We start from the raw sequence: 24,922 nt of genomic DNA, 5'->3' as shown, positions 1-24,922 counted from the left end.
TTAAATTGTACAACAAGCATTGCGTATATCATGTATAACCAACTAATAATCAAATACTAAATAATTTAGTGGGGCCTCGCCTTGCAACATGGAATGAATTGTTCACACGTTTGGAGCCGATCCAGCTGTCCAATGAGTCTGGCATTTTCTGATGGAAGTTACACCACAATGGAAATTTGTCTGTCGGATCCTTATATTGAGCGATCTCTCACATGATATTCTCAGAGGGGCGAGAACCCTACGTTGGGCCCTGTGGATTTCAAGGAATGATGTAATTTTCAACAACAAAAATATTTTTCAATTACTATGTACTCCCTCCGTTCCTAAATATAAGTCTTTGTACATATTTCACTAGTAGCCTACATACGGATGTATATAGACATAGTTTAGAATGTACATCCAATCATTTTGCTTTGTATGTTGACATCTAGTAAAATCGCTTAAAAGACTTATATTTAAGAACGGAGGGAGTAGGTTATTCTGGAGAGACCGGAGGATAGGAACATTTTCATTATGGAGTCTACCTGGCTCGAGCTAACTGACAATGGCATGTATTGGGGGTACCTCATGCCACCGGAAGTCGCCGCGTATTGACTGTGTGTACACCTTGTTGTGCAAAAATTGAATTTTCGTGCAATTGTATTAACTCCATATATGAAAATCTATTTGCACAAAAAGCAAGTTTGGGCTAGGATAGTGTCAGTATCCGACAGCGTTAAAAGAGTTTATCGTCAAGTCGGCGTGTAGCGATGACACCGACCGCCCTAGGCTCCACAGGTCGCCATCGCCGGTGCCGGTGATGGAGGAAACGTGTAGCCTGCCACCACCGGAGTAGGCCGTGGCGCCACCGAGCTCGTCGACGATGAAGGGCATGCCATTTGTCGTCTTGGCCGACGCCGCGTCGGAGAGGCCGTTCAGCTCGTACGCCGCGAGCCGGTCGAGGGCGTCCCAGTCGCCGCTGTACTCCGTCGGCGGCAGGAGTTCGCCGGGAACCACGTGCTCGAGCGGCGGGAGCTTCTCGTAGAGGGTGCTGCTGCCGTTGTGGCATTCGCTGTTGATCAGGTGGTCCAGCGCCGACGATGATGGGTTGGTGGCATTGGTCTCCTGCTTGCACGACGTTGTGGTCGTGGACGAGCGGCCATGCATGTACTGGTTCAGGATATGATCGAGCGCGTCGTCACTGGCGGAGTAATAATGCTGCTGCATATGGGTCGCCTTGGCGTGGTCGCTGGCGGTGGTCACCGTGGACGAGCAGTTGCTCCGGCTGAGCTCTATGGCACCGGCGGCGACCAGGTTGTTGGACGCTGTGCGGCGGCCACCGCCGTTCTGGTCAGCTTGTTGCTGCACGACGATGTTCTTCTTCTTGAACACCCTGCAGATGACCCACCCGTCTTCCTGCGCCGACGACTGGTCCCCGACCACGCTGCGTATCTGTGCATATGATATGGATAACACCGTTAGTTAGTTTGCATCAGGATCAGATCGATCGGTCTGTAATTACTCTCTCTGTATTTAAAAAATTATAGTTTGACTTTATAATTATTTAAGTACAGAAGGAGTAGATTTTATGCATGGCGTTGAATTTTCGAATAAAACGTACTACTACGATTCCCAACCACTACCCGGACATCATCTTCACTAGCCATGGTCGTCTACAGTGTCGCAAATGTGCCACGTGAATATACACCTGGTACGTATGGTCACTAGGGAGCTATGTAGGCCTCTTTCAAGTCACGGTGGATAGGGGATGTGCTAAGTGTATTAAAAAGTTTAGCAACTAATCTTCATAACGTACGGGTTTTTGTTTTTATTGTTAATTTTTTTATTTAATTGTTTAATGACTAAACTTGTTGTAGACATTTTATACATGTTCGGGTCATCATAATGCTTCCTCTTTTTTTAAGTGCTTTGTTACATTATTATTTTTTTACGTACATTCTTAGCATCTAATTTTTCCGTTCCAAAATAACTGTTTCAACTTTGTATCAGCTCTAGTATAAAATTGTATTAAGCTTTAGACATTTCTTTTAGGACGGAGGGAGTATACGCCATGAAGCATCGAAAAAAGCCGTAGTAGCAAAGTACGTACCGAGGATGAGGAGCCGGGGTAGTAGGGGGCGTTGCCGATGGCTCGGTTGGCGGGGTTGTTGCCCGGGGTTGTGGCGTCTTCAAGGCGGTACTCGTGCATGATCCAATCGGACTTGTGGCCGTGGGGGGCGCGGCCTTGGTAGAAGACGAGCGTCTTGCGCATGCCGATGTGGCCGTAGCCGGCGGCGGGGTAGATGGCCTTGTCCCGGCCGGTGGCCTTCCAGAACCCGACGGTGGTGGCGCGGTTGGTGCGCGTGCCCGTGGGGTACTTCTTGTCCTTGTGGCTGAACAGGTACCAGTCGTTCTGCGGGCCTGTTCCGATCCGGCAGCACTCTGCAAGCGTTTTTCCGATGGCCAATCAGTTCACCAATCAGTTCGCATTGTGGAGAGAGAGAGAGAGAGAGTAGGATCGACGGATGAACGAAGGAAACTCATTCACTCACCTTGGATGTCCCATGGCTCGAGCTTGTTGAGGTCGACGTCGGGGATGACGTCGAGGTCGATGCGCTGCGAGGCCACCTTCTTTGCGAGGTAGTAGGTGAGCAGCTCCTCCTCCGTCGGGTGGAACCGGAACCCCGGCGGCACCACCGACTGCCCGTTCACGGAGATGCTCATGATCGATCGGGTGGTGCAGTAGTGGAGGGGAGACGATGGAGTCGGGTCGACGGGAATAAAGTTGTTGCCGGTGATGGGGTACAAGGAAACAACTGCAACGGACATGGATGGTTATATATAGCTACTGATCGGTGGAACGAGCACACTGGCCCGGCCACAGCTCTAGCTCCAGCCAGCTAGCTAAGGGAAGTGCCACCAACCTTGAGAGGGAAGAGAGAGAGAGATAGGAGGAAGAGGGGCCAACACATCGGGAGCCATGACCCATGCATGACACGCCACCTTAAAAATCTCCACGAAAAGCACACCCAAAACTGAACTGAGCCCCTCTGCCTCACAGCCAACGCTGGGTAAAATCATAAGGCACCACAGCATGGCATGGCCACCGTAACCACCGCTGCAACTACTCCAAGAGCACTAACAGCATCATCGATCAGCGACAGGGACGGCCTCGACGATCTCTTTTTTTTTTTTTTTTCATGTTCATGCGTGACCTTGTCATAAGTTAAGAGATCATTAAGTTGCAGAAAGTAAAAGATGTGTGCGCGCGACAGCCGTTTCTCCCTTTTCTTTCATGTTCATGCGTGATGTTGAGATAGAATAAGAGGAAATTAAGCCTCCCAACGTAGAAAAAGTTGCATCGCTCAGGCTTGGTTGGAGGATTGGAGTAGTACTATTTTGGCCAGCCGACTGTCGATTGAGGTTATCTATTGGAAGGAAGAAAGCGCAAAGCAATGGAACAGCTATTTTGACTTTGCAAAATCGATAAAGAAATGTGTGCACGGATATTATTGATGCTACAGCTCAGTTGTAGTGTTCGATCCTGTGCGAATCTGTCTCCTGCTTTTCTTTCCTGCAGGAGCCAAAAGCAGAGATTGAGACTAGAATTAATACAAATATTTCCCTTTGGAAATTCGTCGAGTAAGTCGTCATGGGAGAACAACAGCTCTTGACTTGTTGTATATAGTACTTAATTCATTGACCAAATTTGCAGAGGGAATGGTAGTTTATTGATTCCTAATTTGAATATATTCATGCCCTCGTGCGCATTTTTGTTTTATAAGCTGTTTCTACTGATCTGTTTAATAGGAAATGAGATGCCCGTACACACGGTAGTACTCCATCCATTCCAAAATAACTGTCTCAAGCTTAGTACTTGTGCGAGCGTCGGCATGCACGGATGCGCACTGCATGACTTGCCGGCATAGCGCCAGCCGAGCGCCCAATTGCGTGCCGGTGCATGGCTTCAGCGGCAAGTTCGTACGTCTTTTCCGTGCGCTTTCCAATCTTACCTACTAATAAAGCAAATAGTGCTTCTTCCGTACGTCATCCAAATTGCCCTTAAAGTTGACTAAAATTACCCACCAATGCCACCTATAAGTTATAAAAAACTTTTCAAACAGGAAAATCACCGGACTGGGCCGGCCCATGTAGGCACCTCCTATATTATGCTCTGGGCGTTGGAAAAAGATGCAGCACATTTGTTTGGGCGACCCATGCGTGGGCGCCTGTTTTTTTAGTTTATTTTTTTATTTTTCTTTTCAGTTCCATTTTGTTTTTCTACTTTAAATAATTCAGAACTTCAAACAACTTTCTCAATTTTAAGAAACTGAGAATTTCTTAATAAAATATTCAAAAAAACGTATTTCTTTGAGAATTCAAAAACTACACAGGAGTTTTCAAAAATGTTTGCATATAAAAAAATGTTTAAACTTTGAGAAAATGTCCATAAAATAAAAAAGTCAATGATTTTAAACAAAAGTGCGTGTCAAAATCTTAAAAACAGTGCGTGCCTCTATTTTTAGTCTTATTTTTTATTTTCATTTTTCTGTTCCTTTTTTTGTTTAAATAATTTAGAACTTTGAAAAACTTTTCAATTTACAAAACTGGGAATTTTGAAATAAAAGTTTGAAGAAAATATAAAATGTTTGTGAATTCAAAAAATGCTCAGGATTTTTGTAAAAATATTCGCATATTCAGAAAAATGTTCATAATTTTGAGAACAATGTTGGTGAAAACAATAAAAGTCCATGATTTTGAAAAAAAGTTTGTGTGTTATTTTTTGAGTGCAATTGAAAAAAATGTTTGCTAATTCAAAAAATGTTCATGCATTTCAAGAAATGTCCTAAAATTTTAAAGACATAATATGATCAACATCATTGGAGATTATTATTGTTTTTCTCCCGTTGCAATGCACGGGTCCTTTTGCTAGTCCAATTGCCAAAAAGGAGAGTTGCTTGGAGGTACGTAATTAACGTGGCGCGTCAATTCACGGCGACTCCCTTCCCCGGTGGTCTCGGTCTCTCGTCGTTGCCTTTGCCGACTCGCTCGAACCGATCGATCATGTGCACCCACGTACCTATGGCCGGGCTGGGAACGGCTATGGGTATCCCATCATTGCCCAAAAAGAATTACCGCTACGTGGTTCCCCTAAAACAACACGTACGATGATTGTTATTGTGGCAGAGGAGTTGTTTGTGTGTTCGCACGGACCACGGACACACGGTTTCCCTTTCACCTTCCTGATTCAAACTATGGATGCATCTATCCCATGCATTTTATTGCTTGAAACGGAAACATGAAGCATCGGATGGCTTTGCACTGTTACTTATTTCTCCGATCCCCTCATTTGTCGAACTTAATTACACCAAGAGCATATCGACACGACACATATTCATCAAGGTCACGTTTCTAGCACGGGATCGATGTTGATTGGTAACCAACGAGAGAGGACAACGTATCGCTGTAGGATACACTGTACAAGATTTGCCACACGTATTGTTCCAACGAGTGTATGAAATCACCATGGCATTACCGTCATCATATCCTGGCTCGACACCCTGCTTTATTGAGCATGGTTGTCATTCACGTGGCAACGTTCATGTTGCTTTTGCAACAACAACATATATGACTATGCACTGAACATCTCATCCATGTCTAGGCCAGAAGGTATTTCTTGCAAAGTCCTCACAATGGTGGAATGACTTCAATTTGGCGGTGCTATCGGGGTATATGGTTTTGAGTTAAAGGGGAAAACCCTAAATCTAACCTTAGTTGGTTGTACTAGTAGTGTTGGCTTTTTCAAGCAGTTGCCTTATTCAAGTTATTGCTCGGATTTTCTTTGGACTTGATCTTTCGGACTAACCTTTCGTTGTTCAATCCAGTCATAGTGGAGTTTGCGCGTTGTTCCCCTCACTAAGGTGATGTTTTTGCAGAACTAGTATTATTCTCCTTGTGTTGTCGAGGGAGAGTTGGCGCCAATAATCGTTAATGCATGCATTCGATCGTGGCGTTGTTTCATTTTTCTGCCATCATTTTTCCACTATATGTTCTGGTGGGCTCTTGTGTGTTGTAGTATTCTTGGTGTGAACCTAATACTATTGTATTTCTCTTGGGAATGACTAGGAGCCAGTCGACCCAAAAATGTTTTTGTGTCAATTTTTGGGTCAATCGGTTTGTTCCCGTCCATAGCATGCAAAAGGAACAACTTAATCTCTTACTTCTACCTCCTAAAAAAATATTCATTGTCTTCCCAACGATTTTGATCTCCGCTGCACAAAACTGCAGGTCGGGCCACCTATTGTCGCCGCCTGCGGTCGGCGGTGCTCCCGCACTAACCTTGTCGCACCTCCCTTTCCTCAACCTCTCTCCACCGTGGTGTTGCCATCATCAGCGGCCGTCCCTGTAACCCTTGCGAACCTCGAGAATTTCACTACAAACCTGCACCCCTCCCCCCCACACATATACTCTATCCGGCCGTCCCCCCACGTCTGATCGCCGGTCTGATCGCGAGCTGAATCCGTCGCTTCCGCAACGTCTTTGACAGCCACTACGCCGGTCCGATCGCCACGTCTAGCCGATCCTTACCGATCGCAGCCCATCGAACGGTCCAGGCCTCCTGCCCGAAGTGTCCGACACCACCGACCGCATCCACGATCGCCGCCGTGCTCCACCTTGCGCCAATCGGACGTTCCCTGACACCCGTCGAGCATGATCCTCGTATCTCCAGATGATCTTCCGCATAGCCTTCTCGTAACCTTGCTCATGATACCACTTGTTAGAATAAAACGCTAATGCAAGATCATAGACGACACACCGAGACACGGTATTTGTTAACGAGGTTCACCGATATGGCTACATCCCCGGGGCATGACTACGGGCGCTCCTTCCCAAGATACCGCAACACCGGCCGCCCAGGCGCCGGCACAAGTCGCCGGCTCCCCCCGTACCTATTGCTATCCGATCGTCATAGGTTACAACGTGTGGTGCCCCTCGATATATAAGAGGCCTGGGATACAACGTGTCCGACTCCTACACGACTCATACCTATCTACACCAATTACAACTCCAAGTCCACGTAACCCCTTGCGTACATAATATTCGACACAAATATAACACTAAGATAGACATTGGGGTCGCTTGTCACCCTAAGATAGACCTAGAGGACTTCTCTAGGCAAGCCGGCGGCTGCGCTTTCCCTCCCTTCGATGTTTGCTACCTTCCGAATGACCCAAATATTGTTTTGACACGGCTTGCAAGTAGCTAAACTGCTTTCTCTTTCATTGAAACGATAGAACCAGCGTCTACTAGTATATATCCAGAAAAAGTAAGAAAAGAAGGGAAGAACAAAAAGGAAAGGAAATGATGTCGAAGTCAAACCAGCGTGTAGAAAACAAAGTAAAGCCAAGCAGTCGCTGATGGCAGTCCAGCGAGGCCGAGGAGACATTCCGGTTTACCGACGGTAGCGCCGGACGGGCGTACAACGCATGCTATTGCTAGGTGGAACCCAGACGCGACGCATGCGACACCACCTACAATGCTCCACCCGGCCGGACATCCGACAGTAGACGGGGTGGTATCTATCTATCCAGCCACCTAAAACTAGCTGGGTCCTGCAGATTCCCACGGGAGGAATATTTGTTGGCTCCTTTTTGCCACTTTGGCAACATCACCAACATACGCGGGATTTGGCTTTGTCTCCTCCGTCGCCGTCGCCGTCGCGGCCGTGGTGCGTGTCCGAGTCTCCATGGGCACGCCTACACTTGGACCTTCTACACGCCAGCGGCAACAAGAATTTAGTACCCATTTTTCCTGTTTGTTTCTTTTGTCTGTCCTGCACTTGAACTGGCTATCTAGCTAGCTAGGTAGCTTCCTGTGAAATGTTCACTTACGGACTGAGAGTGAGAGAGCTTGGATTTGCCCGGTAGTGCGGGCACCGTTAAAACTGAATTGTCGGGCATGATCATCTCTCGCTCTCCGCCATGTTAGTAGTGGAGGCTGTGCACACTTCTTCTAGAGCGTAATTATAACCCGTGATCTCGGTATATATATTTGCTAACTTTATTTACCTCTCTACCTACTACTCGGTAATGAACTTCTCTACGTAGTAATCATGCATGGGAATGCCACTGCCACTAATAACTAACTGATCGGTCGACGGACGTAGCAACGACAAGATCACCTATTAAAGCTGGCCGAGTGATGGATGAAATACGTACGCACGTAGTAAGTAGTAGTGTATGATTTGGTGGGGAGAAAAATAATCAGATAATCGAGCTACGTGCATGGTGTCATCGCTTGTGCGGATTGGGGGCCATGCATAGCATGATGAACGAATCAACGGGGAGTTGCCGCCGGCCAGTGCGAGTGAGTGATCGTATGGCATGGCTTGCCGCCGGCCACTGATTGGGAGCCAGTGGGAGTCCATATCGTCCATCTCCATGGCATGGCTTTCCGACGCCAGCTACCACCACCGGACGGCGACTGAATTCCGTCGCTCCACTGGACACTCACTCCTTTTGCTGGCCAATTCGTCGTGTCCTCCCTTTTCCTGCTCGATCGGGTAGAACTGCCGTCGGCAATGACCACCGACGGCGACGTATATATAGTACTCTTGTCAAGCGCCGTTGCTGTCCCGTAATTCCTTCTGCTTTCTTTCTTGCTAGCTGGTCCTCCGGAAAGAGACGAAAGATGATAGAAAACAATACCCACATCTTTTTGGGCGATGATTGATAGCAAGAATGTATGTGCGTATGCGGTTTTCCTTTTATTTTCTTCCTTATATGTAGGCCATGCATGTATTGATCGGGTTATGTAAGTGGGGAGCTGATTTGGACTTGACACGAGTGAACACTAACTCAGGCATACAGTAGAGTGTTGTTACGGATGGATGCTTGCTTGCTTACTTTACTTGGTTTTTGATTAACTTTGCACGCATGCAGCTGGACGTGCGCGTCTGCTCCCAAGCCGTAGGGATTTGCTTTTCTATAACCATTCATTCATAACTTAGAGAAGAACAAAGATCTAGTCCACTTGAAAGGTATCATGCAACAAGTCCATATATTTGTACTTTCCAGGTGGCACGTTTTTTCAAGTCCCGAGTCAATTAGCCAACTCAAATCTGGTGAGCGGAGAGAAACTCTCTTAATTAATTGACGAGAACCACTTTTGCCGCCTGCAATAATCCGTATTGCACATCGTTTTTTATGTAAATGTAAATGCGGCAGGATCGAGTTGTGTATTTTCGTTGATTAAAGAGAAGGAACCATGTTGGCCGATATCTATAAAGTAAAAAAGAACTCAAATCACAAAAGGACGGGTTAAGGCATAATTTGCGCAAAATCATTTGCTTCCCAAAATGTATTTTCCAGCAACGCTGAGGGCACGGGTGATTTTTAGTTGAAGACACCAGCATGCCTTTCTTTTCAAAAATTTCAACACACAAGAATCACAACTAACGGGTGACTGGACTTTTGCAGACAGGCCCGAGTGGTGAGCAAAACCATCCCAATGGTGTGCCACATGCCCATCTGATCCATATACCAAGTAAATAGGAAACCATGGCGGCCCATATTCCATTGGAATATCCACATTCAAAGATCATGTGAGAAGCAATCTTGGAAGGCGCACATACCTCCAGGGTGTACTTTATCCCAATACCAAAAATCGCATTCATTCTAGACAACAACAAAATTAAATTAGCACAAGTAGTCAAATCCGAAAGCACAAACGATGCTAAAGTAGCACATACCTCCCCATCGTTTGGGCACTTGATAAACACCCATCCGAAATGTTCCGGCGTTGTAGACATGCGACGCTGGACCTTCCTTGGGTAGTCGTCGCACTTAATAAGTGGCAACGGTGCGCCGACGAGCCTTTGGGCCAGCACCGACCCCGACCTCCTGCCGTTCTTGTATCTGCCTGGAAACCGTCGACGGCGTAGATCCGAACGGCTAGAGGAGGAGTCAGTACCTGCATGCAGCATCGCCGCCTTGCCGGGAGGTCCTGGCGCGGTGTCCGGCCAGTCCATGGCACAACGTGGCCTCTCCGTAGCCGGCGAGCCCCAAGTCCGGCCGGATCAGCTCCAAATCCAACCACCGGGAGCGCAAATCAGGTGGTCGTGGTTGGATAGCTCGGGGGGGGCGTTGAGGGAGCAGGGCCTGCGAAGGTTTGGGGCGAGCGCGCGTCTGAGCTGCACAACGGCAAATGGTAGCAGCGGCGGCGGCGAGGGACAAGAGTGGCGGGGGGTGCGACTGGAGGGCTCGATGGGTGGGGGTGGGAGTGGGGGATAGAAAAAGGGAGGCATGTGCCACCGACGGGCGGGCCAGAGAAGGACAAGCACGGGTGTCCGGTCTGTCTGCGCGTTGTCCGTTTCACCCTAAAGGCGCCCAAAACTTGGGCCGGGAATGGGTCAAAAGCGGACAGAAAACGGACAAAAGTCCGTTTGCGTCCGCGCACTGAGCTGTCTGGTATGTTCATTTTACCCCAAACGAACGCATCCGTACAGGATGGGGTCGTGCGCTGGAGTTAGCCTAAAGGCATATCCAACATGGTGTCTCAAAACGCCTTTAAAGTTCCGGTCCAAGCTGACCGGACACTGACTACTTCCTTCGTTCCTAAATATAAGTCTTTTTAGAGATTTCACTACGGAACTACGTACGAAAGAAAATGAGTGAATCCACACTCTAAACTGTGTCTATATACAACCATATGTAGTTCTCTAGTGAAACCTTTAAAAAGATTTATATTTAAGAACGTAGGAAGTAATTTGCATGTCCGAATTTCACTAAACCGGAAGCAAACTTGGAATTGGAGAAGCTTTATGGGAGTCCAAACACCATGCAAGGCTCCACTTCGCCCATTGTCATTTGCATCACATGTCTTCCAAACCCCATTTGTTTTGTCTTCTTCATCCGCCTGACACATACCTGCTGTCCCAATTTGATACTTATTTGATGTGTGGCTGGATGACCAGCTTCCTTATCTATGTCCACGAACACGTCGGGCCTCGTTCCGAACGGATAATGAGGACAGTTTTAAGAGGCGTTTGTTGAAGATGCTTTAAGTCATGCACGGAAAAGCCACACACACAAATAAAAGGCCGAGCCAAGGATTCTCCCTCCACTATGATCCCCTGGCCTACAACAGCTTTGCTGTGTGATCTCCTCCAAGAGGTCAGTTCCCTAATCATCACGCCGGCCAGTAGCCGGCGACTGTCCACGTAACTCCTCCCGCATGCACCGTCTGCGGCCACTACGTTGCCGTCGTGGACCGGACGTCTAATGGTCTACGTTAGCAGCACCTAAGACCCCACCACCCACGTATAAGGACAGAAGTATATAGTGCTAGAAATCCTAGGTAGCAGCAACTAGTGGCTGAATGATTTTGAGCTGAGTTGATAATGGACCTTCTTCAGCACTGGCACAGATCAAATTGCACTGTTTGTTTTTTCTTCGATAAAATCTGCACTCTTAAAGACAGGCAAATTTTAAGAAAATTTTCATCTTTTCGAAAAAGGTTTGCGTGTGCATACAACTATTACATGTGTTGCATAGGCCACCTGGTTACCTACAGGATACATGATTTCCTAGGCTGCCTCGACGCCTTGTCCTGAACAGACAAAGCAATTCCATTTCGGAGGACCATTCTGGACTCACCCGCACCAAACGACATATATATATATATATATATATATAGGTACCACCATACAAATCAGAGCAGCGACCCATCAGAAACAAAATGTATGAGCAGGAAGATTGCCAGCAATATGGCGACGGTCTCTTTCTGATGCATACAACACATGTAGGTGGTCGCCCCTGCTCTAGGAAACATTCTTCCTAGCCTGGAGGAGTCTTCAGTTCGAGAGTTGTCTGGAGTGTCCCCTGCTGGGTTTAGGTCAGGTGTAGCTTCGGTTCAACTGTATGGTAAATTGGTAATCCACGATGCCTGAAGCTTCTGGCGTGCAGGCAACCGGACAAGACAGACAGGCGCATTTGACAAAGGAAAAATAACTAAAAATTGAAAAATATATTATCTATGTTTAGTGATGTGCTACCTGACGTGGTGTGTAGAAAATCAACAATGCTACACATCCATAACTTTACATGGGTTTTAAAAACAGATGGATTTTGATTGGAGATTAAGGGGGGTGAGGGCCCCATCCTTTTTGAAAATCAAGGAGGGAATGATTAGTTAGAAAGAAAGATTCCTAGACAGCGTGTAACCTTGTGTAACTCTTTGTATGTCTAGCATTTTTAACAAAAAACCTCTCTCAAATTAGCATCTGGCTCCAGAAACAAGGGAAGATAGAGCTCACGAGTAAGATTGTTCCTTTTCAAAAAAGAGAGTAAGATTATTACAATTTTATTTTATTTTTTAAAAGGAGGAAGGCCCCGTCTCTGCATCTGAACGATGCATGTAACCACTTTATTAATTATTCATAAAGACTTCGTAAATTAATACATCACTAAGTCTGAAGCCATCATCTCAACAACAACGACCTATCCACTTGATGAATGGGTGCCGAAAATCCGAACCGAATATCAAACAGACTTCACACCAAAATCTAAAATATAAAGCCAGAGGCTCCAGCCAAGTCACAATGTCGGGTCTAGGGCGCACACCGGTCCGGCGCACTCTCAGAGGCGACCGTCGCCGTCTTCCATCTATCTATCTTCAAAACAGGAACTGATGCATCTACATTGCCAGGATATAACATACTCCCTCCGTCACGGTTTAGAAGGCATGCTTGGAAAATCTCTGGGATCAAGATAGTCACCGACTGGTTGTGAGATGTAGTAGGTGTAGATGCTAATGCGCCTAATCAACTGAGAAAATACTATTACTAATGCGTGAGCAGCAAATTAGGAGGGCGCATGCATGAGTAGTACTAGTACCAATTAATGAGAGTAATTGCTTTCACGCCTTAAACCTTGTCTATTTTGAAAACACACGCAAGTTTAACCGTGCCTTTTAAACCGTGACAGAGGGAGTAGAATATAAGCATTAATTATAAGCTTGGAAGAAATAATACTCAAATATTATTACACGTAAGTCATATTTTCAACAATCTCCCACTTGCATAGTTGCATTAGACTCAATAATCTTGTTTACATAACTTACACCAGTGGCTTCGTCATTAGGTACACATTCAGATCCGTGTGATCTTGGATACTTTTGCAGTTTAATGTACGTGCTCTGGCTAAGTGATATTAGGTGTCTTGATCTATCTTCGTAGATCTTAATGCCTAATATATATGTCATCTACATATAGGATTAGAAATGACTCTTTAATTGTTGTAAGAAGTCTCGTCGAAAAAGCACACCGTACCGGCATCCTTACCATCAATAAAACTTTTCGGATGTGGCATGTATACATCCACTCAAAGTTTTCATTTAGAAAGTAATTTTGACGTCCATCTATCATATCTCATAATCAGGATATGCAGAAATTACCAACATAATCCACATAGCTTAAGCATTGCTTCGGCCAGAGAGCCTCATGGTAATCTAGTACTTGAATTTGTGGGAACCCTTTCGCGGCAAGCCTAGATCTATACTTATGAAGAAAATAGACTACACGCGGCGCCTCTCCTCTCTCAGACTTCCCCTTCCGCTCACAAAATCTTGATAAACGTTTATACGCCGCAACGTTCCGCCGGACGCACGCTACGCGTCAGATTCGTAGCGGTCGAATGCATCAGATTTAACTTTTTTTTTCTGAACCAACGCCCTTTTAGGCCTTATCTTCTCATGAGAACACTCTCCATCATTCGTTTTCTTTCCTTCGTTCTCCTTCAGTCGATCCCCTTTTTCTCTCCCTCACCATGAACACCACAACCGTCATTGATGTTGCCTTCAAGCACCCCCTCCCTCCCCTCTACCCCCCCCCCCCCCCCCCCCTCCTAACACACGTCCTCACCACAGTCCTCACCACCGCCACTTTTTGCAAAGCCCGTTTTGAGGCGACGACGAGTTGCTCTGCGCCCTCCCTCCCCTCCATCCCCTTTACCACCATTTTTTCGCAAGGCGCCATGCTTCCTGCTATGATTTTATCCTTAGCGATTTTCATCAACGGTTGCAGCTTTTTTCATCAATGGTTGTAGCATTTTATGTCAACGGTTGCAACATTCCGCCATACACGGTTGAAACTTTTTGAGGAGTGACCACGCGAGATGCTGCAGCCGGAGCGGCGTTTGAAACTTTTTCCATACACAGTTGAAGCTTTTTCTGTCAACGTTTGCAACTTTTCCTCGTTGAACTTTTTGGTTGAAGCTGTTTTTTTTAACGGTTGAAACTTTTTTTATACACGGTTGAAACTTTTCTATACACAGTTGAAACTTTCCTATACACGGTTGATGCTGCAGCCGGAGCTGCATCCATGGTGCTTCGACGGGCGGCCGAGGCGGCGACCGACGGTGAGGGCGACCAGCGGTGAGGAGGCGAGGCGGTCGGCGCGTGCTGGGACGTCGGCGCGTGCGAGGATGGCCGGCGAGGGGGCTCGCGTTTGCGGCGGCGGCTGCTGTGCGACCGGCGCGAAGTCGAGATCTGACGGTCAAGGACCCCTGATCTGACGGTTGCTGTGCGACCGGCGAGAGCCCTCGGGCCGGTGCGCCGGCGCCCTGGCCCAAAATCTTGTATCAAATCCCTAGATCGGAGTTAATTGTGATAGCATATTATCCAAAGATGGGGCGTCCGTTCAATATGAATCATATTAACTCGGTACATGAAAATGTCCTTATAGTGTCAACATCCGACAGCGTTAAAACAGGTTATCCTCAACTCAGCTTGTAGCGATGACACCGACCGCGCCAGGCTCCACAGGTCGCCGTCGCCGGAACCGGTGACGGAGGAACCATGTAGCATGTTACCGCCATGCTCGTCGAGCAGGAAGGGCACCCCATTCGTCGTCTTGGTCGACACGGCGTCGGACAGGCCGTTGAGCTCGTAGGCCGCGAGCCGGTCGAGAGCGTCCCAGTCGCCGCCGTACTCGGTCGGCGGCGGCAGGAGCCCGCCTGGGACGTAGTGCTCGAGCGGCGGGAGCTTCATGAACTTCTCGTGTAGGGTGTTGCTGCCGCTGTGGCACGCGCTGTTGATCAGCTGGTCCAGCGCTGACGATGATGGGTTGGTGGGCTTGGTCTCCTGCTTGCACGGCGTCGTGGAAGATCGGCTATGCATGTAGTGTGGTAGGATGTGGTGGAGCGCGTCGTCGCTGCCGGAGTAGTGCAGCAGCTGCTGCATATGGGCCGCCCTGGCGTGGTCGCTGTCGGTGGTCACCGTCGACGAGCAGTTGCTCTGGCTGCGCGCCATGGCAGCGGCGCCGCGCAGCTTGCCACCGCCGATGCTCTGGGCAGCTTGGTGCTGGACGACGATGTTCTTCTTCTTGAACACCCTGCAGATGACCCACCCGTCCTCCTGCGCCGACGACTGGTCGCCGGCCACGCCGCGTATCTGTGCATATCATACGGATAACACCGTCAGTTAGTATTTGCAACTTTGCAGCAGATCGAACGGTCGGTAAAATAGGCAAGTGTGCTTAATTACATGCAGATATTTGTCGTACTTAGATTAGGCTAATTATGCATGGCGTTGAATTCTTGAAAGGAAGACAGCTCAAAAGGTATGTCGATGGTCGATGGATCTGCAATCCTCGATCCGTCATCATGCATGCATGATGCATGTACGTGGTGTTTGACCCTAGAAAAGGCTAGCTCGGTAATGAAGGTTTGTTAGTAGTTTGCCATATGCCGGTGTCTCCGCGTGCAAAGGTCCACGTTCTATATATTCGATCAATTCCAGTAGCAGCAGTACTTCACTAAATGGAAAAATAACAGTAGGTGTGCCAACTGTGAAGTAGTCCTTTCACTAAAGCTATGCATTTGAATGCTAAATGGCTCTCTTATTTAATAGATGAGGCAAAGCTTTTGCCTTCGTTTAAAAAAAATAAAATGATAATGCACTTCAGTTCAGGCATTTTTTACAACTAAAGTTGTCGTCTGAAAAGAAAAAACAAACAAAAAAAACTGAAATTTACATCCATAATAAGAAAGTTGTCATGCTTGACAACTAAACTTGTCATACTCGCATCACTAAATTTGTCATTAAAAACATCAGGAGTTGCCAAGTGTCCGTGTCATACATGTAACACTTATCAAGGTCCATCGAAAATAATACTAATAGATCATTAATTCATGTTATATTGCTAAGGCCCTGTTTGGAACCACCCAGATTATATAATCTGGTTTTATAATCTATTGTATTTCCAAACAGGACAGTTTATATTGTAGATTTTATAAACTAGATGATCAGATTATTATAATCTCATATTCTGCTCTACCCCAGCTAAAATGAGATTATGGATTACAAATGACGTGTTACCCTTGTAAACTTCAAGAGAATTACGCAGTGCCACCGCCACTTTCCTATTTTTCCTTGTAAACAGAGGGCAAACATGTCATTGTACAATTTAAAAGCTGGTTTACAGTTTATATAATCTGGCCTCCAAACATGTCCATCTGGATTATTTTTATAAACCAGATTATATAATCTATGTTCATAATCCAGATTATCATAATCTATTATGGTTCCAAACAGGGCCTAAGTGTGAAGTCATTTTGCATCGCAAAGCCGCTGCAACTAGATGTAGGACGCATGTGAGTTCCACAAAGTCAAGTAGTATGAAGGAAGGAAGGAGTATATGATATCTCGCTGATTTTTTTTTCAATTTTTCATGATTGAAGAGAAACACTAAATATGACTTAGCTTTGCTATACTTTCTCATAGGTTCATGGTGCAAATTGTGATAGTACTAAACCTGCTACCCACTACTTGAGGCCCCCCTTTCCATGACGTCGACCCATCGAGAGAAAATTCAAGCTCCCACTCGCAAATTACAGTGAATTAATTAACCCATTGCATCATGTCATCTGTGTCCCCATTCCCAACCACCACCCTCTGTCGTCTACAGTAATACAGTATTGCATATGTGCAACGTGAGCGTACACCTAGTGTACGTGTGTGTACATGGTACACTTATATCGCATGCATGCACGCACCACTTATATCCCTGTCGGCCGGCCGGCCGGCCGGCCTGCATCTGTCCAACGTACTACAGTATAGTACTAGTACAGTGTGGACTGTAAGTAGTACGTGGTGGTGCAGTGCGTACCGGGGATGAGGCTGAGTTGCCGGAGTAATAGCAGGTACTGGCGTCGCCGGCGGCAAAGGCGGGGTTGGTGGCGGCGTCGAGGCGGTACTCGTGCATGATCCAATCGGACTTGTGGCCGTGGGGGGCGCGGCCCTTGTAGAAGACGAGCGTCTTGCGCATGCCGATGCGGCCGGAGCCGGCGCCGGAGTAGATGGCCTTGTCCCGGCCGGTGGCCTTCCAGAACCCGACGGTGGTGGCACGGTTGGTGCGCGTGCCCGTGGGGTACTTCTTGTCCTTGTGGCTGAACAGGTACCAGTCGTTCTGCGGGCCCGTTCCGATCCGGCAACGCTCTGCATGTGGTTTTCCATGGCCAATTAGTTCACCATCCATACATGAGTAGTACCAACATGCAAGCTAGCATTATGCAACGGGACGGTGTATAGTGTAGACGATGAACGAAGGAAACTCATGCACTGACCTTGGATATCCCATGGCTCGAGCTTGTTGAGGTCGACGTTGGGGATCACGTCAAGGTCAATACGCTGCGAGGCGACCTTCTTGGCGAGGTAGTAGGTGAGCAGCTCCTCCTCCGTCGGGTGGAACCGGAACCCCGGCGGCACCACCGACTGCCCGTTCACGGAGATGCTCATGATCGATGGATGAATCTCACACACACAGCGATCACTATATAAGTAGGTAAAGAAGACGCTACTGTAGTTGGAGTGCAATGCTCCACCTAGTTATATATCCTACAAGTAGCAACGATTGATGAAACGATCTAGGGGAGGGAGCAGTAGGGGAGAGGAGTCAAGTCGAGGGGAATGAAGTGATGGGGTACAAGGAAACCATTGGAACGGACGGGGCTGGCTATATATAGCTACTGACCAGTCGATGGAGCACAATGCCCACAGCTCTAGGTGCTGCCAAGCTATAGCTAGTTGCCTGGTAGTAGTGGGATTAGTTTCGTTCGTCGGAGAGGACAAGTGCCACCAACACCAACCTTGACAGGGAAACGCCAAGGCGACGGTACGTAGTCCCCGCCAACATCCGGAACATGACACGCCACCTTAAAAATCCCCACGAAAACCACACCCCAAACCCAACTGATCCCCTCTGCGTCACCGCTCTTCCCCGACCGGGTAAAATCATCAGGCACCACAGGACGACCAGCTAGCATAACCACCACGGCAACAGCACCAACGGCGCCATCGATCAGCAGAACGCTCGATCGATGTTGTGCGTGCCAACCTTTTCTCTCTTTTCGTTCATGTTCAGGCATGACGTTCGTCATAAATTCAGAGGAAATTAAGCTGCAGAAAGTAAGAGATGTGCCTGTGCCAGCCGCTTCCCTCTTTTCTTCCATGTTCATGCGTGATGTTGTGATAAATTAAGAGGAAATCAAGTTCCACAAGGTACTAGTAGTAAAAGTTGCATTGCTCAGTTTTGGTTGGAGGACAGGAGCAGTGCTAGATCGCCAACTTTGCCAGCCGACGATCCATCGAGGTTAGCTATTGGAGGCAAGAAAGCCCAAAGCAATTAATGGAACAGCTTTCTTGACTTCTCATGTAAACCGATATACTCCTAGAAATGTGTGCATGCGGATGATTCTGCAGCTCAGTTGTAGGGTTCAACCCTGCTGTGCAAATCTGTCTCCTGCTTTTTTTTCCTGCAGGAGCTAAAAGCAGTGATGGGGACTAGAAATTAATAGGAATCATTGCCTTTGAAGATTATTGATAGCATAAGTCATCACAGGAGAATAACTACGGCTGTTGACTTTGATATTTCAAGCTATACTATAACTGTGCTAGCAGTACCTAATTCATCGACCAAAGTTGCAGATGGAATTGTAGTTTATTGATTGTTAATTTGAAGATATGCATGGCCTCCTGTGCAATTTTTTTACTCGTTGTTTTTACCTAGGAAATGAGATTTCTATCCGGATATGCATCGCGGTGATGGATTTAGGAACCAGTCTGTTCAAGCGAGGATATCGTGGCGGTGACAGTATCCTTGTGATGGACTTGTGTTCTTGGGCTCCGCCGTTGCGACGACGTCTGCTCCAGCGTTGGCACGGATCTTAGGAGGTATTCCAGGAGTGGATGCGGATTATGGTCTGCGTCGACGACATCTGGAAAACAGAACGTGTGTTGGGTTCGTGGTTGATGGATAGTAGGTATGGTTTTCTCGTTCGACGTCTTAATCGTTATGGGGTGTCAGATCTGGAGTTCGATGGCGTGTCTGAGGTGTTGCTCCGGTCTGATTCGTTCAACGACAATGGCTTCATCTTTGATGACCCATCTTAGAGGTCTGCAAAGCTGCATATCTGCGACGGAGCCGCGTCGAGCTTAGACTAGGTGATCCGTTATTTTTTCTCTTTGGTGGTTGTTATGGTGTTGCCGAAAACAGATGTCGGATGTTGGTGTCAAGCTCCATCTATCTTTTAGTTTTATCATGTCGGTTTTTACATGACATGTAGTTTGATCTTTATAAAATGAACGTGACACGTATTATCATGCAAAAAAATATAATTTCTCAAAGGAAAAGAACCTATGAAATCCAATAATATGATGCACGTTTTGTTTCCCCCAAAAAAAACAAGCACGTTTTGTACCATATATTCAATTTGCAACCATATTTGACCAATTGATCAGTTGTCCCTAAAAATATTGATAGTACAACTTGTCCAGGACACACGCTTTGAACAGGAGTGCAGGTGGATAAGGATCTCCTATACTTTTACATTCACGGGCTTTTCATATCATGTGTTCCAAATAGCTAGGCTAACACGAACCAACCTACAGTTGTATGGTTAGAGAGAAGACAATGATATTCTCAGTTCATCTGAGTTTAAGTCTTGATGCTCGTATTATTTTTAATTTTATTTCATGCTTTTCGGCGATGCGCATTCAGTAAAAGAAGACGCTTTCGTCGACGACGAGGCGTCGATTGATGATTTCGTAAATCTCAAGATAATATTTCGATTCAGTTTCTCGAGGGTGTCCCTAAGCCCACCTTGTGTGAGAGTTTCTATGTACTGGGTCTGTTCTTTTTTTTTTAGAAATGTTTATAGAAATGGAATATATGTATATGTGTTTATAGGAATAAGAGTATACGCGTTTATATGAACGCTTTTCCATTGCCAAAAAGGAAAGGATGGACGACGACGCTGTTTGGTTGGAGACTATTGCGTGAAGGAGCTCGTCGTTGGAAAGAGAATTACGTGGTTTTCCCGGAGACAACACGTACGTACGGCTAATTATTACAGTGGCAAAGCAACTGTTATGTTTTGTGTGTTGGTCACCCTTTGAGTTGAGACCTGTACGTACCGGCAGAGCATTGATCGATCAAACTACCCCCCGTTGCATTCGCTAGCTCGTGCCCGAGCCGGTCTCTCTCCGTTCTCTGCAGCGATTCGGAATGTATCATGTCTTCTGGCTTCTTGGAGAGGCATAAGTCCATGCACGTAGGCAAGGCATCCTACCTCTCTCTTAGGACACCTCCTGCGGGAACCATCAATTTCCTTTTGCATTCGTCCATAAACACAGAAAATAAATCCGTCGACATGGATACACAAGGTTGTCATCCAATCGTAGGCGTATATATTTCTAACTTTTTTTCAACAAACCAGGTTAAATTAGTGCAAACACAGACGGATTTTATTTTATACAAAAATAATGGTTTCATACAAACGCGCGGCAGATTTCCAAAAAAAAAAAATTTGAACATTTAGAAGAAAAGAAATTATCCGACCCTAAACATATCCTACGACGGGGGCGTCCGACATCAAATTAAGCTCTTGTTGCGCTGCATTCGTCATCTTCATGAGCACCGGCGATAAGAGCAACTCCAACCGGTCGACCTAGAAGGACATGTGTTTTGTCTGTCTTTTGTCCGTTTGGGTCAGCTCGTCTGCCTCTTTTTGCGTTTGGATCGGTCGTGTATGCAACACGCGGATATTTTTGTCCTCAAGGTCGGCCTGCATCCATTTTCCATTGCGTACACATATTTTTGATTGATATTGAAACACTATTTTTTATTCCATCAAAGACATTTTGACACATGCATTTACCAATTCTTCGCTACGAAGAACCGTTGGGTAACGTAGCATAAATTCAAAAAAATTCTACGCATATTCAGATCTTCCTATGAAGAGACCAGCAACGAGAGAGGGGTAAGAGCATCTTCATACCTTTGAAGATTGCAAAGCGGAAGCGTTGCTAGGACGCGATTGATGGAGTCGTACTCGCAGCGATTCCGATCTAGTGCCGAACTACGGCACCTCCGCGTTCAACACACGTGCAGCCCGGTGACGTCTCCCGCACCTTGATCCAGCAAGGAGGAGGCAGAGGTTGGGGAAAACTCCAGCAGCACGACGGCGTGGTGTCGATGGAGAGACGAGGTCTCCCGGCAGGGCTTCGCCAAGCACCGACAGAGAGGAGGAGGAAGAGGGGCAGGGCCGCGCCGAGGGAGAGGGAGAAGTCTGTCTCCCAAGGGCCAAAACCCCTCTCTTTTTATAGGAGGAGGGGGAGGGGGTGCGCCACCCCTAGGGTTCCCCCCTAGGTGGTGCGGCAGCCACCAGATGGGAAAGGGGGGCGGCGGCTAGGGTGGGAGGGGTTAGCGCACCACCTGGTACGCCTAAGGCCCACCTGCGCCTAGGGTTGCCCCCTCTCCCCACCACTCGCGCATTGGGCTGGGTGTGGGAGGCGCACCAGCCCACCTAGGGGCTGGTTCCCTCCCGCACTAGGCCCATCTAGCCTTTTGGGGTCGTTGCCCCCCTTCGGTGGACCCCCGGGGCCACCTCCGGTGGTCCCGGTACGTTACCGGTGACGCCTGAAACACTTCCGGTGTCCAAAACCATCCGTCCTATATATCAATCTTTACCTCCGAACCATTCCGGAGCTCCTCGTGATGTCCAGGATCTCATCCGGGACTCCGAACAACTTTCAGTAACCTCGTATAAGAATTCCCTATAACCCTAGCGTCATCGAACCTTAAGTGTGTAGACCCTACGGGTTCGGGAGACAGGCAGACATGACCGAGACACCTTTCCGGCCAAAAGCCATCAGCGGGGTCTGGATACCCATGGTGGCTCCCACTTGCTCCACGATGATCTCATCGGATGAACCACGATGTCAAGGATTCAATCAATCCCGTATACGATTCCCTTTGTCTGTCGGTATAGAACTTGCCCGAGATTCGATCGTCGGTATACCTATACCTTGTTCAATCTCGTTACGGGTAAGTCTCTTTACTCGTTCCGTAGCACGTCATCGTGTGACTAACTCCTTAGTCACATTAAGCTCATGATGATGTTCTACCGAGTGGGCCCAGAGATACCTCTCCGTCACACGGAGTGACAAATCCCGATCTCGATTCGTACCAACCCAACAGACACTTTCAGAGATACTCATAGTGCACCTTTATAGTCACCCAGTTACGCTGTGACGTTTGATACACCCAAAGCACTCCTATGGTATCCGGAAGTTGCACAATCTCACGGTCGAAGGAAAAGACACTTGACATTAGAAAAGCTTTAGCATACGAACAATACGATCTAGTGCTATGCTTAGGATTGGGTCTTGTACATCACATCATTCTCCCAATGATGTGATCCCGTTATCAATGACATCTAATGCCCATGATCAGGAAACCATGATCATGTATTGACTAACGAGCTAGCCAACTAGAGGCTTGCTAGAGACACATTGTGATCTATTTATTCACACATGTATTACTGTTTCCTGTTAATACAATTATAGCATGAACAATAGACGATTATCATGAACAAGGAAATATGATAATAACCATTTTATTATTGCCACTAGGGCATATTTCCAACAGTCTCCCACTTGCACTAGAGTCAATAATCTAGTTACATTGTGATGTATCGAACACCCATAGCATTATGGTGTTGATCATGTTTTGCTCGTGGAAGAGGTTTAGTCAACGGGTCTGCAATATTCAGATCCGTGTTTACTTTACAAATATCTATTACTCCACTCTGGACATGGTCCTGGATGGAGTTGTAGCGGCGTTTGATGTGCTTCGTCTTTCGGTGAAACCTAGGCTCCTTGGCTATGGCAATGGCCCCAGTGTTATCACAGAAGAGTGTCATTGGACCCGACGCGCTTGGAACCACTCCAAGGTCGGTGATGAGCTCCTTCATCTAAATTACTTCATGAGCCGCTTCTGAAGCAGCTATGTACTCCGCTTCACATGTAGATGCTGCCACGACTTCTTGCTTGCTGCTGCACCAGCTCACTGCCCCACCATTCAAAACATATACATATCCGGTCTGTGACTTAGAGTCATCCGGATCTGTGTCGAAGCGTCGGTGTAACCCTTTACGACGAGCTCTTCGTCACCTCCATAAACGAGAAACATTTCCTTAGTCCTTTTCAGGTACTTAAGGATATTCTTGACCGCTGTCCAGTGTTCCATACCGGGATCACTTTGGTACCTCCCTACCAAACTTATGGCAAGGTTTATATCAGGTCTGATACACAGCATGGCATACATTAGAGAGCCTACGGCTGAAGCGTAGGGGACAGAATTCATCTTCTCTCTATCTGGTGCCGTGGTCGGCGACTGAGTCTTACTCAATCTCATACCTTGCAAAACTGGCAAGAACCCTTTCTTTGAGTTTTCCATATTGAACTTCTTCAATATCTTGTCAAGGTATGTACTTTGCGAAAGACCTATGAGACGTCTTGATCTATCTCTATAGATCTTGATGCCTAATATGTATGCAGCTTCTCCAAGGTCCTTCATTGAAAAACTCTTGTTCAAATAGGCCTTTATGCTCTCCAACATTTCTGTATTGTTCCTCATCAATAATATGTCATCCACATATGGTATGAGGAAAGCTACAGAGCTCCCACTCACTTTCTTGTACAGACAGGCTTCTCCGTAAACCTGTATGAACCCAAACGCTTTAATTACCTCATTAAAGCGAATGTTCCAACTCCGAGATGCTTGCACCAGCCCATAGATGGAGCGCTGAAGCTTGCACACTTTGTTAGTACCCTTAGGGTCGACAAAACCTTCTGGTTGCATCATATACAACTCTTGGGGAACGTCGCATGGGAAACAAAAAATTTCCTACGCGCACGAAGACCTATCATGGTGATGTCCATCTACGAGAGGGGATGAGTGATCTACGTACCCTTGTAGATCGTACAGCAGAAGCGTTAGAGAACGCGGTTGATGTAGTGGAACGTCCTCACGTCCCTCGATCCGCCCCGCGAACAATCCCGCGATCAGTCCCACGATCTAGTACCGAACAGACGGCACCTCCGCGTTCAGCACACGTACAGCTCGACGATGATCTCGGCCTTCTTGATCCAGCAAGAGAGACGGAGAGGTAGAAGAGTTCTCCGGATGCGTGACGGCGCTCCGGAGGTTGGTGATGATCTTGTCTCAGCAGGGCTCCGCCCGAGCTCCGCAGAAACACGATCTAGAGGAAAAACTATGGAGGTATGTGGTCGGGCAGCCGTGAGAAAGTCGTCTCAAATCTGTCCTAAAAGCCCCATATATATAGGAGGAGGGAGGGGGACCTTGCCTTGGGGTCCAAGGGACTCCCAAGGGGTCGGCCGAGCCAAGGGGGGGAGGACTCCCCCCCCAAACCGAGTTGGACTTGGTTTGGTGGGAGGAGTCCCCTTCCCTTCCCACTTCTTCCCTCTTTTTTTTTTCTTTTCCTTTGATTTTCTTTTCTTGGCACATAGGCCTCCTTGGGGCTGTCCCACCAGCCCACTAAGGGCTGGTGTGTCTCCCCAAAGCCTATGGGCTTCCCCGGGG

General features: G+C 47.2%; 2 protein-coding genes across 2 annotated transcripts; both read right to left on the bottom strand.

Moving 5' to 3' along the window:
• Positions 1–554: 554 nt before the first annotated feature.
• Positions 555–2,871, bottom strand: LOC123411601 (NAC domain-containing protein 66-like). The gene is made up of 3 exons (XM_045104567.1): positions 2,532–2,871; positions 2,090–2,421; positions 555–1,431 (listed from the first exon to the last, which is right to left on the bottom strand). Exons 1-3 carry the CDS (start codon positions 2,806–2,808, stop codon positions 700–702), a joined length of 1,341 nt encoding a protein of 446 aa, XP_044960502.1. The 5' UTR covers positions 2,809–2,871; the 3' UTR covers positions 555–699.
• An 11,779-nt stretch (positions 2,872–14,650) lies between these two features.
• On the bottom strand, positions 14,651–17,951 carry LOC123410487 (NAC domain-containing protein 66-like). The gene is made up of 3 exons (XM_045103434.1): positions 17,604–17,951; positions 17,147–17,475; positions 14,651–15,429 (listed from the first exon to the last, which is right to left on the bottom strand). The coding sequence occupies exons 1-3, from the start codon at positions 17,773–17,775 to the stop codon at positions 14,725–14,727; spliced, it is 1,206 nt and encodes a 401-aa protein (XP_044959369.1). The 5' UTR covers positions 17,776–17,951; the 3' UTR covers positions 14,651–14,724.
• Between the last annotated feature and the right edge of the window lie 6,971 nt (positions 17,952–24,922).

This window comes from Hordeum vulgare, chromosome 7H (assembly GCF_904849725.1).
Source record: "Hordeum vulgare subsp. vulgare chromosome 7H, MorexV3_pseudomolecules_assembly, whole genome shotgun sequence".
Taxonomy (NCBI): Eukaryota; Viridiplantae; Streptophyta; class Magnoliopsida; order Poales; family Poaceae; genus Hordeum; species Hordeum vulgare.
This window is presented reverse-complemented; position numbering and strand designations above follow the sequence as displayed.